Source organism: Xenopus tropicalis, chromosome 4, assembly GCF_000004195.4.
Source record: "Xenopus tropicalis strain Nigerian chromosome 4, UCB_Xtro_10.0, whole genome shotgun sequence".
NCBI lineage: Eukaryota > Metazoa > Chordata > Amphibia > Anura > Pipidae > Xenopus > Xenopus tropicalis.
This window is the reverse complement of record NC_030680.2, coordinates 96,029,249-96,045,977: the sequence shown is the minus strand read 5'-3', so window position 1 is coordinate 96,045,977 and position 16,729 is coordinate 96,029,249. Positions and strand designations below refer to the sequence as shown.

The window sequence follows — 16,729 nt, the reverse complement described above, 5'->3', positions numbered from 1 at the left end:
ACATGATATATTGCCAAACACTCCAGCTGCTAAAAATCAGCCTGTTTTCCATTGTTAAAAATAAAAAAAACAGCTAATCATCATGCTGCAGGCTTGCATGACATTAAATGCAAGATTCTCATTGGTGAATCATTCTAGATGCATGAAATATGTGGGGAATTCTAAAGGACTTTCAGCAGTTTGATATTTTACCCATATAACAAAACTTTCCTGACTGTCAGCAACATTAACCTGACAGGAAAGTTTTAACTACACATGTTTCAAACTCTGTGCCTGTGCCAGATTCTTAGAATTTTTTTTGAGCAGTTGAACGTCAGAGACAGACGACAGAGCTTGGCACTGCTCTGCAGCACTGCTAAGTTTTACCACCTGTCTGAAACCTTGCAGGGATAAAGGACAATTTGTTTGGGCAGTAAATTGTTCAGTCTGAAAGGATTGGTACATTTTTACAAATCTTGATAAACCAGAGCCACAGCATGTGAGAGTCGATAACTGTTCAGGGATTTTGGTGCAAAATTTGCCAAAAGACAACTCCACAAGTTTGAATTTATCAGTGGAAAGATATGACCTATGTTTACCTCTGAGGACAAAATTGTTTGTAATAGGACTTCCCCATCTCAGTTGCAGATTTGGTGGTAAGTGGGTAAGAGGGGTGACTGCTCACCACTGGACATGTTTTCAACAAAGTGTGGTGCAGTTATGATGTGACCACATACAATATTACCAGCAAACAAACAAATAAGCCTTTAGCACTTTGCCACAGCAATATAGTAAAAAACCTAAAACCTGCTTAGCAATATGAGCTGTAAAAAGCAGTGACTACAATTAATTGTTATGCATTTTAAAAACATTCTCTATGTATAACCGTTAAAAATTCTGAATTCTTTGAAAGGTATAAAGATTTGAGCCCTTTCCTCACCAGTTTTCCTTTACTTCTGTTCTGCATCAGATTAATACAGTGTAGTTTTTATGATGCAGTAACTGGGAGAATACTGACCTGCTTGCTGCACAATGTACTGTACTCTGTACATTTGCTTCTGCTACGGTCAGAATCCTGCTATTAATTTTCCAAAGAAAGAGAAAACAAAATGTTCTTTATATTGGCAGTAGGAAGTATCTTGTTTTTGCTGTCACAATTACATTGTGTATTTTTTGTTATAGAAAATGGTGACGTTTAAAAAGCTAATAGTAGCACGCTGATCAGGGAAGGGTGAATATAGAGGGGCAGTTTTTGTTTGCTTATAATATGTGGTCCCACCATAAATGCAAGCTAATAGCTATAAATATTGCTAGAACCTGGGGGATTTTTATTTTTGTCTTTAGGGAAGCAAGCTGAGTCAAGTAAAGCTTAGTTGTGTCTAAATAGTGTATCAAAAAGTGTGTTGGATATATATATTGTCATGCATACAGTTAAAATAATACAGTATACTTTGCTATTGCTTACAATTATGGACTTATGGTGTGGTTTTAAAATGGATTCAACAAAGGCTAGAGTGCTAGCTGAAACGTTAGTCTCCTCTTTAATAAAAATAATTTGTTTATATAAGTCCTGTGAGTGCTGACCCTCTCTCAAGCACCTTCAACATTATTTGGACCTGCACCCAGGCAACAGCAACTTATCTATACGTGAGTGCCGGCATTTACTTGGAAGTATATATATATATATATATATATATATATATATATATATTTTTATTTTTTTTTAATGTAGTTTGAGAAAGCTTTTAGTGTGCACAGAATTGATTTTTGCATAATGGAAGAAAATATAATTCTAAGCAACTTTACAATATATCAATATATATCAATTAAACCTTTTTAATCTTAAAGTGATACTGACACCAAAAAATTTCTTATAAAAACATGAACCTACTTCCAATCCTACCTATAGGTCATGTTGACTGTTTTTTCCTAAAAGTCCTGTTTCTCTACATAAATCCTACTGATCTTTCCATTGCCTGCCTACTTCAAAGGGCTGTGCCCCCTCTCTGCTCTTCCCATGAAGAATTTAAATAGCAGGCCAGCTTAAGCTTTTCCGTGCCTGCCTGCTTCTAAGGGCTCTCCCTCCCCCCTCCCCATTACACATAGACAATGGAGCGGAGCTTGTCACACACCAGCAGAAAGCAGAAGGGGCATTGTAGTTTCCGTATAAAAGCCAGTTCAACTACAACTCTTTTACTGACTCCCTTCTCTAGCATGAAGCTCTGCCCCCTTTTCCTTTCTGAGCAGTCATCTCTTTCCGACTATGATGAACGCGAAGAGTTGCCCACTGTGCATGCCTGATTAGTTTTAATTGGAGCAGAGGCAGTGAACATGCGCAGTAGGGGTGGAGCTTAACTAGACAAGGAATTTATTAAAAAAAAGCTGCAGTTCAGCTGCTTGTAATAGAGAAACAACATACATGTGCATGCAGGGATACCTCTTTTATAAAGTTTATGGATTTTATATTGTGTGTAACTTGCCATTCTTTATTTCCTAGTTAATAAAGGGTTACTTAGCAGCCTTGTTTACTTCTTTGCCATTTCAGATTATCTGCTCTAGTAATACATTTTTCTGTATGGGTTCCGCTCCCTCTTTTTGTACTATTCCTTTAGGTGGTTCTTTGAACTTTTTTCACTTTTCCCATCTCTATATATTTCTATATTTTTGGACTTGTGCAAAATTTGTGAGTAAGTTTATATCTGGAAATGTACACCAGCTCTCTGTGGGGGTTTACTCAGGGCCTCACTTTGTAACATTGGATATAGTCCGTCCCTTAACTAAACGAGTGGCACCGAGATTGTGGACAAAATGACTATGCTATACATAACAAACCACTGTGTTTGTTTTAAAATGTAAGAGCAGTGGTAGGGCATGACAGCGTGCCACCACTATGCTGTTACTTTGATTTGTGTAAATATATTAACTCTTTTCGTATTTTTGTTATCCAACCTTCCTTAACTTTTTCAGATATTAGTGTAGTAATTCTCCCATTCAGTGGTAAATTGGAACATACAGTTGCATAGAGATGCAAACGAAGCAAAGCATTGAATTCTGTTTCCAGTGCTTCTTACTAAATGGCTTTTGTTATTTTTCTTTATTTTTCTTTTTGCAGGGGACATCAAACAAATCTTAGAAAATGAACTTCAAATCCCTGCCTCTAAAATGCTGTTAAAGGGTTGGAAATCTGGTGATGTGGAAGACAGCGTGAGTATAAAATATAAAACTTTCCCTTGTCTGGTGGGGTTCAGTAAAATATATATTTTATACATGCCAATGACTATATAAATATTGTAAAACATATTATATTTTGGCATCTAATATCTATTATCTCTAAATCTATTTAAATAAATATTTAATTTTTTACTTTTAGTTTGTGATAAATTGACCTATACTAGGCAAAGGTGCCCAATCAAAATTTTCCACCCCACCCGATTGGCAAGACAACCAATATCCAAGGCCTTTGCCAATACCGGTCGCGTTGTCTCCCACCATACATGCACCGAATATCGTTTTGTACGATAATATCGTTGTGTGTGTATGGTCACAGATTTTTATACAGCAACCTTAATTACTATGTTATTATTAACATTAAGATTACAGATGTGGATTCACTTCAGGGCAGAGTGAGTGTGCCAAAAGCCTCAGCTATCTAAATAGAATAAGGGGAATAATAATGTATTATAAAAATCCTCTACTCTGTAGATTTCATTTCTTACAGTAATTTAATTACAGCATACACATGCTTCCTGACCTCTCCCTGACACATTTCACCTACTCTAACTGATTTCATCATAAGCAATTTGTTATACACTTCTGACAAAGCACAGCATGGATGTCATGTTTGCAGCAGGAAAACCTAAGGTTGAGAAAGCACACTAATAAACCATTCATATCTCAAAAACAATACGAAAACTATAATAAAAGTTATTGTTTAAAATAATTATTTAGGATCAGTACAATTTAGAGGACTTACTTTACAATAGTGAGTGTTCCCATTTTACATTTGTCTAAAGCTCCTAATTTGTTCCCAAATAAAGATATAATTGCATTTATGTTGTAATATGATTATGCTTTCCAACACATACATCTTATTAAGACTGAAAGGAAGTTGAAAGCTTCTACTCACTCAGCTGTGGTTGATATTAAGAAGGAATTAAATAAATAAGTCATAGACATATAGTCATGTAAAATTTAAAACCTATGTAGCCTTTATGAAAAATTATGCATCAGCAAAGAAATATACTAACAGCAATAATAGTTTTCTTTGGAAAGGAGGTGGGCTTTACAGATTTGTAAATCACAGCTTAATATTACTGTCACCCTCCTATCCTCTGGGTGGTCCTCTCCATGAAATGCTGCTTTCATCCAGCGCCTATCCTGAGCACAAGCATTTGTCGCCATGCAGGTTTCATTGCTAACTAATCTGAATGTGATCGTTTTTAGGCAGTTAATTATGCATAACCGATTGCCACAAATTTCACATAAATACTGCAGGGACACCTTATGGTTTTTGTATGACATGGGTCTACTTAAATCTCCAGTATACAGAATGTTAATGGATATTTAGTTATAGCATCTGAGTTAGTGGCATTTTAGTGTGTTTACAGAAACAGAGCCTTCCAGTATGCAGACCTATCATTTCAAGGGACACTTGGGCTATTTTTGGGAAGCCACAGCTTTAAATAGCTGAATAAAAGGGCTGTTCTAGTAAAAGATACACACTGTTCATAAAAGCTCCTCTTCATAGCCTTGAACTGAACTGATGTTTCAGAATTAAAGAAAAATACTGATCGGAAAAATCTCTAAACAGTAGGTGTGCCATAGAAAGGTTTGACCCTGAATCAGGGTAATCTGACCTTAAGCCAGGGTAACAACAACTTGCAACTACATACCTGTGCAAGGATATTTGCTAGATCACTAAATACTTATTCCATTTTTATTTTCCACAGTTTGTTTGTTTTTTCATTTGCAATCAATGGCTAACTCTTTCTTTTTCCTCAAGTCATTTTTTCAAGTCAGGGGTTTTGAAACCTACAGACCTAAAGGCAATTTTAATATAGAGTACGCTGCTCCATATATATTTTTTTGCCTCATTTAGGTTTTTTTTTTTCCACGTTCTTATATGCAAATATTGAGTATATAGTATACCTCAGATGCAATATAAGACATGCATTGTAAAAATACCTTTCTAATTAAATGCTTAAAGGGCAAATATGTCTGTGTAACTCTAAACTCTACACAGACCCTGAAATGACATAGCTCATTATACTGAAGTTAGCAGAGCTTCACACTAGATACGGAAGTGACTGATTTCTGCAGCATGTTTCATCTTAGAAAGGACATTAGACTCAATATAGGGAGAGGGGTATATCATTATGGGGGTTGTTTAGAATGCTTTTAGGGATTTTTAAATAAAAGGTTTACTTTTTCTTTATTGTGATATAGTACATCCCCACATCACCTAAATTGCTTAACTAGACAATCACATTATCACTTTAGTTAATCAGCAACTAGACATAACTGTCCAGTTAGATTGCTTTTGATCAGCAAACTGTTCCGTTCCATATGACCCCCCCCCCCTCAAGTCAGTGATTGGTTACTGCCTTTTAACAGGTTAGAGAGCTGCAAAGCTGAAAGTTGAGTTCTGGCTATTATGTTAGGCATCTGTTCACTCCAGACTAGATTATGTTTTTGTTTAACTAACTATATTGAGAACAATTTTTATTTTGCACAGCTTATCTATTTACCTAGTTTAATTTTTTTACTGAACAGTTCCTTTAAGAAGTAACATGGTGGCTACCATTTTTTAACAGTGACTTGAATGTTACCTGTGTGACCTGCACCTCATCTCTGGAGCCAGACACTGCCAAGATAGAACCCTTCAGTATAAAAGCACTAGTGTTGCCCATGTCTGTGGTGAGCAGAACTCAAGTCTGAGAGTAAGCCCCCTGTATAGCAAATGTATCAGCAGATCTGAGACTAGTGATTAAAGTGACATGCTTTCCTTATGTCCCATGTTCCATGTTAACTTAGGGCTCTGGCACACGGGGGATTAGTCGCCCGCGACAAATCTCCCTGTTCGTCCTGTTCGCGGGCGACTAATCTCCCCGAGTTTTTATTAAGGTACGAAGAGGAGCTTTTATTAGTTGCCTATATGTTTTAAAGGATTAGACAGTGAGAACTGATTTCATTTAAAAGATAATTGGCGTTTTTCTGTGCACTTGGTCAGCTTTAAAACTAAAGATGTGGGAGAAGATGAGAAGTAAGACTGGGAGAATTATTTCTATTGGTCCTGGGACCAGGGACAGAACTCAAAGTAGAGACTTTCTGGAAATTAAGGGCACTTGACAAATACAACAGAAATGTCTGCCGCCACTGTGATATCTTTTTAATCTGATATGGTCATTGAAGGGTTGCACAACTAGCAGAATAAACATACTGTAAGCCATGTCATAATTTTTTTATTATCATGTTGCTTGCCAGATTGCCCAGACTAGAATGCTTTTATGTAACTGATGATGTTTTTTTTTCCCCAGACTGTTTTGAGAAATCTTCACTTGCCAAAAAATAATAACCTTTATGTCCTCACCCCTGAGTTACAACTTCCTTCTCTTTCAAGCCAGTCCAGGTAAAGTATAACACTAAATATGTTTTACCTATTTTAATCATTATATTAGCCTTTATATATGCTATGTGTAGAATAAATTGCATAAAGGCTGTTAAAAAATATCCCAGGCTGAAGGCACACAGGGCATTTAATCTATTCAGTATTTCCTTAATATAGACAGCAGAGAAGCACCAAAAAACTGCCCCTGCCTTCACCCACCCTGTTGTGTAGCAACTCAAAATATCAGCACTGAGAAGGGAACTACAGGTATGGACGGCCATGTTGAGGTGCACACATGCACATGATGAGCATGTTCCCAGATCTTTCATCATCCATGTGTTTAATTTAGGATTGAGTGCCCTGTTGACCATTCTGTGTCACACATGCGCAAAACAGGCTGGCTTGGGCACTCACTAATAATGTCCATACTTGTGCAGCAGCATACTTGCTCCTGCAGAGCCCAGAATGCTTGTTTGGGTGCTCTTAGAAAAATATTGTGGGGAGAAGCAATTAAATCTCCAGTATAGAGAAGCAATTTTAGGTCATAGGTGCCTTTTAATGGTGGTGGCTCACAGGATGATTGCAAGCACTTTATAGCTTTAGGGCAGGCGACAAAACGTCAAGAATGCCATGAGGTATCCATTTAATCTGAAAATGGCTGCTCAGCATCTTATTAATATAAACTATAGTAGTGTTTCTGAAGCAAACACACTGATTTTAACAGTGCAGGGCAACTGCAAATTATGAGGCATAATTTTTATAGTGTGTAAGCCAGCATTACTGGTGAAGTTGCCCGTAGCAGTCAATCAGATCTTTATTCACCAGTAATGTTGGTTAAACACTATAATAAATATGTCCATATATGTTAATTACAATACTTAATTACAGTACTTTAAAACATTTTCATTTTTTGATGTTAGTGTTTCTTTAAGCACCTTTTGTTAGTTTGATGAGGTACAAGGAATTGTCAGAAAGCATTCAAGAGGATGTGGATGTAAGTTAGCTGGTGGGCATCAGCTTACACATCATGTTTACATTTTAATTTTTCTTGCACCCTGCTCTGACAGAATGGGATGTCTGGGGAAAGAAATCATTTTTTCTTAGGCCCAGCACTGCTATGTGTCTCCATTTTTTGGCAGCCAAGGCCAATTCTTATTTTTACAAATGATTACCATTTTCTCTGTAATACTAATCCCCTGCTCTGATTTCCCCCACACTCCAACTCATGCGCCAGTATGTGTGACTATGAGTTCCCAGGACTTAAAAAGGGGATAAAATTAGGTGAAGGCAGGCAGAAAAGGTACATGGCAGTGCCCCCCACCATTGTGCCCTAGGCACCTGCCTCTTGTGTCCTCTAGCCCTGTCCTATAAAGTCAGTGCAGTAATTTACAGGGTTGCATCCCCATAAAAAGGGAAAGCGCTTGTGTTAGTTTAAAAAATTGCATGTGTAGTTATAGGGTGTATGTTTTAATTGCAGTTAGCGGCAGATGTTATGGTGAATTAAAGTAAATGCCTGCGTAATCCTGATTCTCCCACAGCTGAGAGTGATTACAGAATGCACTCTGTAGATGATCTCCGTAGACCTGGATACCTTTGCAGCTAAATACATGTCAAGTGCATATTGTAGGGACATGATCTGAGAAACTCCTGGTTCATATTTTGGAGACAGGAATGATTTTGTTTTTTTTTTTATCCCCTGATGCAAATCGGAGACAGATTCTGCAGGGCCTTTCTTCTGCAGCCTTGATCCACTAGATAAAAATATGAGATTAGTGGCATAGTTTTGGGTACATTCTTTTCTGTGCCATAGGTTAGGATGAAATGATAGCAAAACTGACTAGAATATTAAACATTCCTTTGAATCTAGTGTATTCTAAATAAAAATGTTAAAAGTTACAGATTACACTTTATGGAAATGTCCTTTTTTAATTACCTGATAATCCTATCCAGCATGAATTTTAGATATTGGTAAAATGCTTTAGGCTAATGCCAGACGAGGAGTAGGGTGGATATTTTCGGCAAGTGGAAAAGCGCTTGCTGAAAATTCCACCCTACACCTCCTGCATGTGCCTGCACCCGAATGAATGAGATACGCTTGGGTACAGGCACATGTAGCCGATATACACATAAAAACGCATTTTTATGCGTATATCGGCTACATGTGCCTGTACCCGAGCATATCTCATTTATTCGGGTGTATGCACATGTAGGAGCCTAGGGCGGAATTTTCAGCAAGAGCTTTTCCGCTTGCTGAAAATATCCGCCCTACGCATCGTGTGGCATTAGCCTTAGAGCAACACCAAGGGATGAAGAACACTTGACAGTAAATAAATGATGAGCTTTGTAAAATCTTTATTTAAGAGCCATGTTTTACATTAGGAATGCCTGAAAGTAGGCTCTGACTTGAAAGACCTTACAGTACAGGTATAGGACCTGCTATGCAGAATGCTCGGGACCTGGAGTTTTCCGGATAAGGGGTATTTCCGTAATTCAGATCTCCTACCTTAAGTTTGCTAAAATAAATTATTTAAACTAACTAGGAGTGTTTTGGCTCCAATAAGGATTAATTAAATCTTAGTTGGAATCAAGTAGAAGGTAATGTTTTATTATTACAGAGAAAAAGGAAACCATTTTTAAAAATGTGAATTATTTGATTAAAATGGAGTCTATGGGAGATGGCCATTCCGTAATTCGGAACTTTCTGGATAATGGGTTTCTGGATAAGAAGTCTGATACTTAGATATGCTTGTTTAATTTCTCTTCTCAAACATGCGCATTGGGGCACTAAACTGCAGTGTCCATGGGTGGCATGAAACTAGATAAACTAGACTAGTTTATAATGAATACAAAAATGTGTTTTTAATTACTTATTTTTTGTGTTTACTACAAGAATGTAGTTGGTTACTGCATTATTTGTAGAATGTTTTACATAACACAGTAATATTTATTTGTAAAAAGTTATGCTGCTTAAAAACCAGCAGGTGGCGCACCTCCATTACTTTACAGTCTTGCCTTGCGTTCATAGTCCATTGGAAATACCTGCCTAGTTAACTGCTGTATGATTGAATTGGATGTTTGTGATTAGATCTTTTATCTGGAAAGCTTGGGACCTGGGACTTTCTGGAAAAGGGGTCTTGTAAAATGCAGCCCCATGGCTTAGGGCAATTAAAAATACTTAAAATGCTACAAAATTTTTTTTTTTAAAAATAGGATTTTTTTTTTTTTTTGCCATCAATATAGATTTATAAAGTTATAGAAACTGAAATCCAGAATGTTTGGGACCTAAGTTTTTCCACTTATAACATATTTCTGTAATTTGGGTTATTATTACAAAGAAAATGGTAATCGTTTGGAAAAATTTTAATTAATTGCTTTAAATGGGCTATATTTGATGGCCTTCCTATAATTTAGAACATAATGGGCTTTCAGATAAGGGATACCATACTCTGAGGTACTTTTGTTATTGGTACAAAGAAAAAGGTAATCATTAAATAAGAATGGCTTACTTAAATAGATATATGGAAATTGATATTGCTATATTTTAGAGCTTTCTGAATAATGGATATCAGTATAATAGATTGAATACCTGCTATGAATTATAAAATTCATAGTGGGGCTCAGCCTTTCTTAATGGTCCTAATAACAAATAACAAATAACACCAATAACAAATGTAACAGAGCCCTACAAAATGTGTCACTGAATGGTAAGTGCTTGATGGTGTGACACTGCTAACGTTTATTATTGCAAAAGGCTGCTCACAGCTCTCTGCTCAGCTATGATATTTAACTTGTATAAAATTCCTATTATGCCAACCAGAAATTGTACATCATAGTACAAATGCCAAGAAAAAAAAACCTACATTTAATTGGGTTTATCTTGAAATCTTGAGGGGGGAAATATTTTATCTGAGGTTTTGCTTGCCGTGTTTTTTCTCCTTAGATATTCAGATATGCGTGAAGAATGTAATGTAGCATGTGCTGCATATAGACGTGACAGGGCATAAGAAGGATGTTTATGTCTAATGATCTGTTCACACAAGAAACTATGCCAACACGCTTTCTGTGTGTATTTAAATGAAAATAAACAGATGATGGCGTGTACTGCCTATGACTTGTGGAGGCTCTGTGCCTTATGTGCATATGGGTAGCAGGCACAAGAACTAATAATGACTATTGTAGCTTGTGGGTATTCTTAAATAGAAGATAGCAGCTTGTTCATGCAATTAGTGTATGACAAAAGGAAAGCAATCTGTTAATGTCATTCTTGTATTTGAAATAACATGCAAGTAGGAAATATTTGCAACTGTGCCTTCTCTTAGATTTGCCGCAGTTACTGCAAGGCATGGTTGTTCCATCAGCAAGCATCTCTAGATTGGTAATGAGCCAAGTGCTCTGTGTAAGCCTCTTGCTCCGTGAGGCATTCATGGAAGTGATTTGGTTTATGCAGGCTCCTGAGATTTGCATGCTATCCAGAATTTAAGCGATTACTGCTTGAAACAAATGCGCCATCTCTTACGGCATTAGCTACAACAAACATTACATTTACATATTGATGTATTATTTTGTGTTAATGTAAATAAGCCATAATTACAGTAAATTTGATCCCTGGCTGACATGAGCCTGTATAAATCTGCAAGCTTAAAAAACAGAAAATTTAATTGGCAGATTCGGCAGTGTTTGATTTGGAAATCCTAGTGTACTTAAATTAAAGGAAAAATACTGTGGTGTTGCAGACAGACCAAGTGCAGTTTGTGTCATCTAACTGTTACATCAGATACAAAAGTGTTAACCTATTCACTGCTGCAGTCTACAGCATTCATTTTTTTTTTGGTCTTTTAATATATTAACTTTAACAGTCGATTCCTGTCTCAGGTGATATACAATATGGGATCTGTTACCTGGAGTGCTTGGATTGTCAGCTTTTTTTGCTGTAGTTTGGAGTACCAAGTCTTTATGTGTCAAAAACCATTTAGTCAAACAAAAAATATGATTGTTTTGCAACATGAATTTATATTCAAGTACCTTCAAACCATCAAGTGCAAGGTACTGTTTTATTATTACAGAGAGAAAGAAAATGGCTTTTGCATGTTTCAGAGCTTTCTGGATAATGGATTTTTCTATAACACATCCCATGCCTGTAATTACCTGTGACAGGTTTCTCTAATACTGCCATTCACAGTTCACATACATAAACCTGTATGGTGTTGTGTAATACAAAGCATATACGGTTTTCACATTTGCAGCATTTGCTGTCATTTTAAGCATTATACCAACTAGTTGGGTGTGTTTTCATACCTTTTCTCAAAAAAGGAAGAAATGTGCTTGATAGCGCAGACAGTATAGCAAAAATGAGCACTCATTCTCATGTTAGTTTGGCCACTGAGGGGACAGATTGATTTAAATCCATGTATGCTATTTTAGTTTATCTTAGCAAAACAAGTACAGGTATAAGATCTGTTATCTTTCATAGATTCTATTATAAGCAAATAATTCTGATTTTAAAAAACCTTTTCTCTGTAATAATAAAACAGTTACTTGTACTTGATCACATCTGATATGTAATTAATCCTTATAAAAGGTAAAACAGTTCTATTGGGTTTACTTATTGCTTAAATTTTTTTTTAGTAGACTGGATTACAGGTCCCATACCTGTGTTCTGGCAACACCCATATATATTATTAAATACAAATTTGTGGTTATGTAATAAAAATCTGGTCAACACTTAAGTATTTTTAATGGTCAGTAATAATCTAGTATCCTTTTTCAGAATGTACATTGCATCACTGACATTGTATTTTAATCAGCTGCACAATAAATACATATTTATTAATCTTAAATCTTACAATATTGCAAGTAAAATCGTTAAATGTATATTATTTAACTTCTGTACTAGATTTATTTAATGACTTGAGTTTGAGCGAGAAATGCTGTGTTAAAGAGTCCCAACTAAAGCAGAGATAAGCTAAATATTGCACATTTATTTGTCTGGGATCTTTTTCTCCTAGAAAATACACAGTTGACCTGAAATGCCCTGTGCTGTAAAACCACTGGATTTTAATGCTGTTTGCCCACAGAACTCAAACGTGGTTCTAAAATCTTAACCAGTGGAAAAAAAAAAAATAGTTTGTTTAAATAGGACCCTTTGGGAAATTGCATTGCCATATTTTGAATTTTTTTATACTCCTGTATTTCTACCTATTGATAAGGCCTAGTTGGACACAAGTGTTTTAATTATGGGAATAATTGGGAATAATTGAGAGGGGTATGTATTTGGTCAGATAGGGAGTACAACTTTGACAAAGCCTTCTGTACACCAATAGCATTTGGTGCAAGTTTCTTAGTATGTTTATTTGTATTCTAGAACCCCTACTGTTTTGTGGCACCTAATGGATTTCTCAACAGTGTTGCTTGACATTAAAAAAAAAAAAAAGTGAATACCTACATTTTTTTATGAATCTTTTCTGTTGCAACCTATAGGTTTAGTATGGTTCTGCGTGAGGCTGTGGCTCTGCTGCACCATGCTGTGCTGCCTGAGTAGAAATGACAGTGTAATTATTTTTGACTTATCCCTGTTTCTGAGGATGTAACCAGCTCAAAAGTCATGTTTACTGTATTTGGTCAGTATGTAGCGGCTCTGCCAGTGTGCCCAGACTTGCCTGTATGTAAGCTGGGACCCTCCCTGAGGACTTACAGATTCTGAAGCAACATGCTGCTACATGTCTTTCCTGACTCTCTATCTTTTTCCTGCTTCCCCAGTGCCCTGCAGGAGTCATTAAATAAGAACTATATGCTGATCATCACACACCGTGAAGTCCAGAGGGAGTACAGCTTGAACTTCTCTGGGAGCTGTACTATACAGGAGGTGAGTAAGGAGCGGGAAGAACGGGCAGCATTGGACCCAGTGTATTGTAAATCTGTCCACAAAAGATCACCTTCCTCAGTGGTGACCACGGTGAATAATAATCAAATAGTCATAGAGTATCCAGCTAATTAGTGATAAAATATACTGTTATATAAGATAATTTACCAATTTACTTGTTGTTAAGGGTCAGGTTGTTGGTTACACTGCAGGTGGTAATTATGTTGTGGTTACAACATGCTGTTTCTGGAGTGCCAGCTGAGAGGTAGTTGGATTGTGGGGTTGCCTTTTTGTCTTCATGCAAATTGGTTTTCAGACCACACGAGGGCACTCTAAGCTGAGATCTTAAATAGGAGAGCATCAGACCTTTCTGTATTTCCAAATTAGCTTCTGAAATATAAATAGAGCTAAGTAAAATGGCTAAGTTATTTGATCTGGAGATAATTGGCACATTGCTGGAAGGAGACTTAATTTCACCCTTTTAAATTAAACACTGAGATTTAAAAAGATATAAAATATTCATTAATGTTTAGTGATTATAAAAGTGAGGCACATATTTATTTTGCCATTATTACTGTTTCGATGGGGGAAATACTGCAAATATATCAAAAATGGAGTTGGCCATTCTGACAAGTTGAAATGTTTAAGCAGTGTTAAAGCAATCTACTCTCGCATGATATTCTATGCAGAAAGATTCAAAATGACTACATCAATTATTAAAAGGGAGAATTAATATTCCATAAATGCCTCCTCGCTCCACATGATTCAGTGCAACTGTCTTCTGCCCTGAACTGTTTGTATAGTAAAATATACATGGAAAACATAAGGCAACAAATAATACTGGCAGGTTTTTTTATGTCGCCTTTGAAATTGCTTTTTAAACCCTTTCATTTCTGAGCTTCCGTGTCTCATTGTCTTGTGCTCTGCAGGTTTGGGATCCTTGCAGATTCCTCTTCTATTATTTGTTGTTTACAGTTATATCATTGTCTAAGATTCTGCTTGACTGGGGCTTCTTGGGAAGTTGGCATATCACTTTGCAGCTATTGCCTGCACACCAAGGGGTGAATGAAGAGAGAATACATAACATAACTAAGCACATGGCTGGAACAACTCTTCTAAGGTTCAGGGGGCCCCCTGACACCATGCAGGTTGCAGCATTGTCACCATCAATTTAGGCAGAGCTGCAATATTGTAACACCTTTCACAAGTGTCATCGAGGCAGTGAAAGCTTAAAGGAGTCCACTTTGCCACGGTTGCAGTCTAAAGCTGAATGGAATATTATGTATTGGTCGAAACCAAGTTTGTATTGACCATTTCACTCAATATATGATAGAGACTGATAAAGATAGCCTGCAGCCCAGAGATGACACAGTGCTGCCAATGGTAATATTGCAATTGGCCTAATAATTCAGAAGTGTTAATGTAAAGAAACATTATTGTTCATGTAGCACGTTAAAGGACCAGTCTCGTAATGTGACGTACAGATTCTGTATCTCTATACAGGCAAATAGCTCATGGCCACAGTTGTTGACACAGTTTGTCAGTGCACACAGACAAAACAATATCATTTAGTGTTTGATACATAAGACGCTTTGAATAAACTACTTACCTGATTTAATGCATGTGCTCTCCCACTCTTTAACATACATAGATTGTGTTTGATTTAATATTTAGTTTCAGTAACCACATAGCAACTATTTTGGAAAGAAAAATCTAGAATCCCCACTTTTTTAGTAAAATAGAAAAGATATCAGGTAAGTTGTTGACACTTTCACTTTGCATTGCCGACTTATAGACAGAAACAACAACACAAATGGATTTTTTTCCTCCTTGATAACTCCTTGGTATCTCTGTTCCCATTTGCATGAATGACTGGTTAAAGATATACATATGCAAGACTGACCTTTGAATGTGTGTGTATAAAGGACACTTTTTGTATGGTATTTTTTATTTTGTCGTTTAAATGTTAAAACTGTTTTAATCTGCTATGTTTTGTAATATTAGTTAAAGGCATACTATTTAAACTAGATATTTTTCCACAATACTCTCCATTTGTTGTAAATATAGAGAAACAGCAGCTTAACAGGGATCTAAACTTCCACTCGAAAATAATGTAACGTTATTTAAAATCTAACGGAGAGAGATAGAAACCTGTGCAGAGTTGTGTCCTGAGATGCCGTCTGCATCAGTAACTTAACCCTCTGAAGGCCAGTAAAGCAGCTCAAAACTGATGTAGAAAAAATGTTAACAGTGTAAGAATGCTAATATCTAATAAAAAAAAAAAAAAAAAATTTGCAAAAATGCAGAATTTTTTTTGGGGGGGGGGGGGGTGGTTTCGATCCACTTTAATGGTAGTGTTTCTTTTATCTCTTTGACTCATCATAAATGTATTTTTGAATGCACCTGTCTTGTATCATATTATCATATTTAATGTTACAGAAAGTTTGAAGTAGCTATTGGCATATCCATTTATCTGTTTCGAGTCTTTCCCAATCGTTCACTGTTCTCAGCCCAGGTATGATAACCAGGAGAAGGCAATGGAAGAATAATTGCAATGGTGACCAGTACAGTAATAATCCTACTTAACAATATGTACTTGACAGGTTGTAATCGTGCTAATTGAAGAGACTAATTCACACTTGCTTCATTCTATTCAAAGACCGAATCAGCAGCTTGTTTTGCTTTTGACCAGATGGTCGCGATGAACACCTACTGAGCACTTTAAGTGCTTTGCCGGGATTACAAAGGCAGTGGGCTGAACTCATCTCAAAATGATTTGAGAGGAGTGAGGAGGGGGTGGAAGCCTGGGTGCTCAATGGATTTGGTGCAGCTAAATTAATTCTAGAGGAGCCATTACACACTGAGCCCCTTTTGAAAGCTCTCTCCCCCCTTGTTTGTTCTGTAGCAATGAGAAAGTGAAGGCAGATTACTGCAAACAGAAATAAAAAAGTGCTATGAAAAGGACTCGAAAGCCTTTCATATCATGTGTTGATTTTTTTTCTCTTTTTTTCAAAAAGTGCATTATGTGTGAGAATCGCTGGTGTATAGAAAGCCAGTTGGAGTTTTTTTTTAAGAGCACTATTAAAGCAGTATGAATATATAAGCAAGAGCAACAGTTGACTGAGTTTAGTGTGGTATGGCATTGAGCTTGGGGATGAATCACATTGATTGAAAGAGCGGCTTCCCATTTTAATATGAATGTGGCCGCGTTTTCCCCAGACTGCTTCTGTTTACCTTGGATAATTAGAATACTTACTTCGGTTCTTTCAACCCTGTTATTACTG

General features: G+C 36.5%; 1 protein-coding gene across 2 annotated transcripts in view; it reads left to right on the top strand.

Annotated features, from left to right (window-relative positions):
• faf1 (Fas (TNFRSF6) associated factor 1) overlaps positions 1-16,729 on the top strand; it is a 120,612-nt gene that overhangs the window by 22,163 nt on the left and 81,720 nt on the right. For both annotated transcript variants that reach the window (XM_031900950.1, XM_002931419.5), the window contains exons 5-7: positions 3,092-3,183; positions 6,516-6,607; positions 13,343-13,448. In XM_031900950.1, coding sequence (XP_031756810.1) covers positions 3,092-3,183; positions 6,516-6,607; positions 13,343-13,448 — 290 coding nt within the window. The remainder of the gene's footprint in view (positions 1-3,091; positions 3,184-6,515; positions 6,608-13,342; positions 13,449-16,729) is intronic.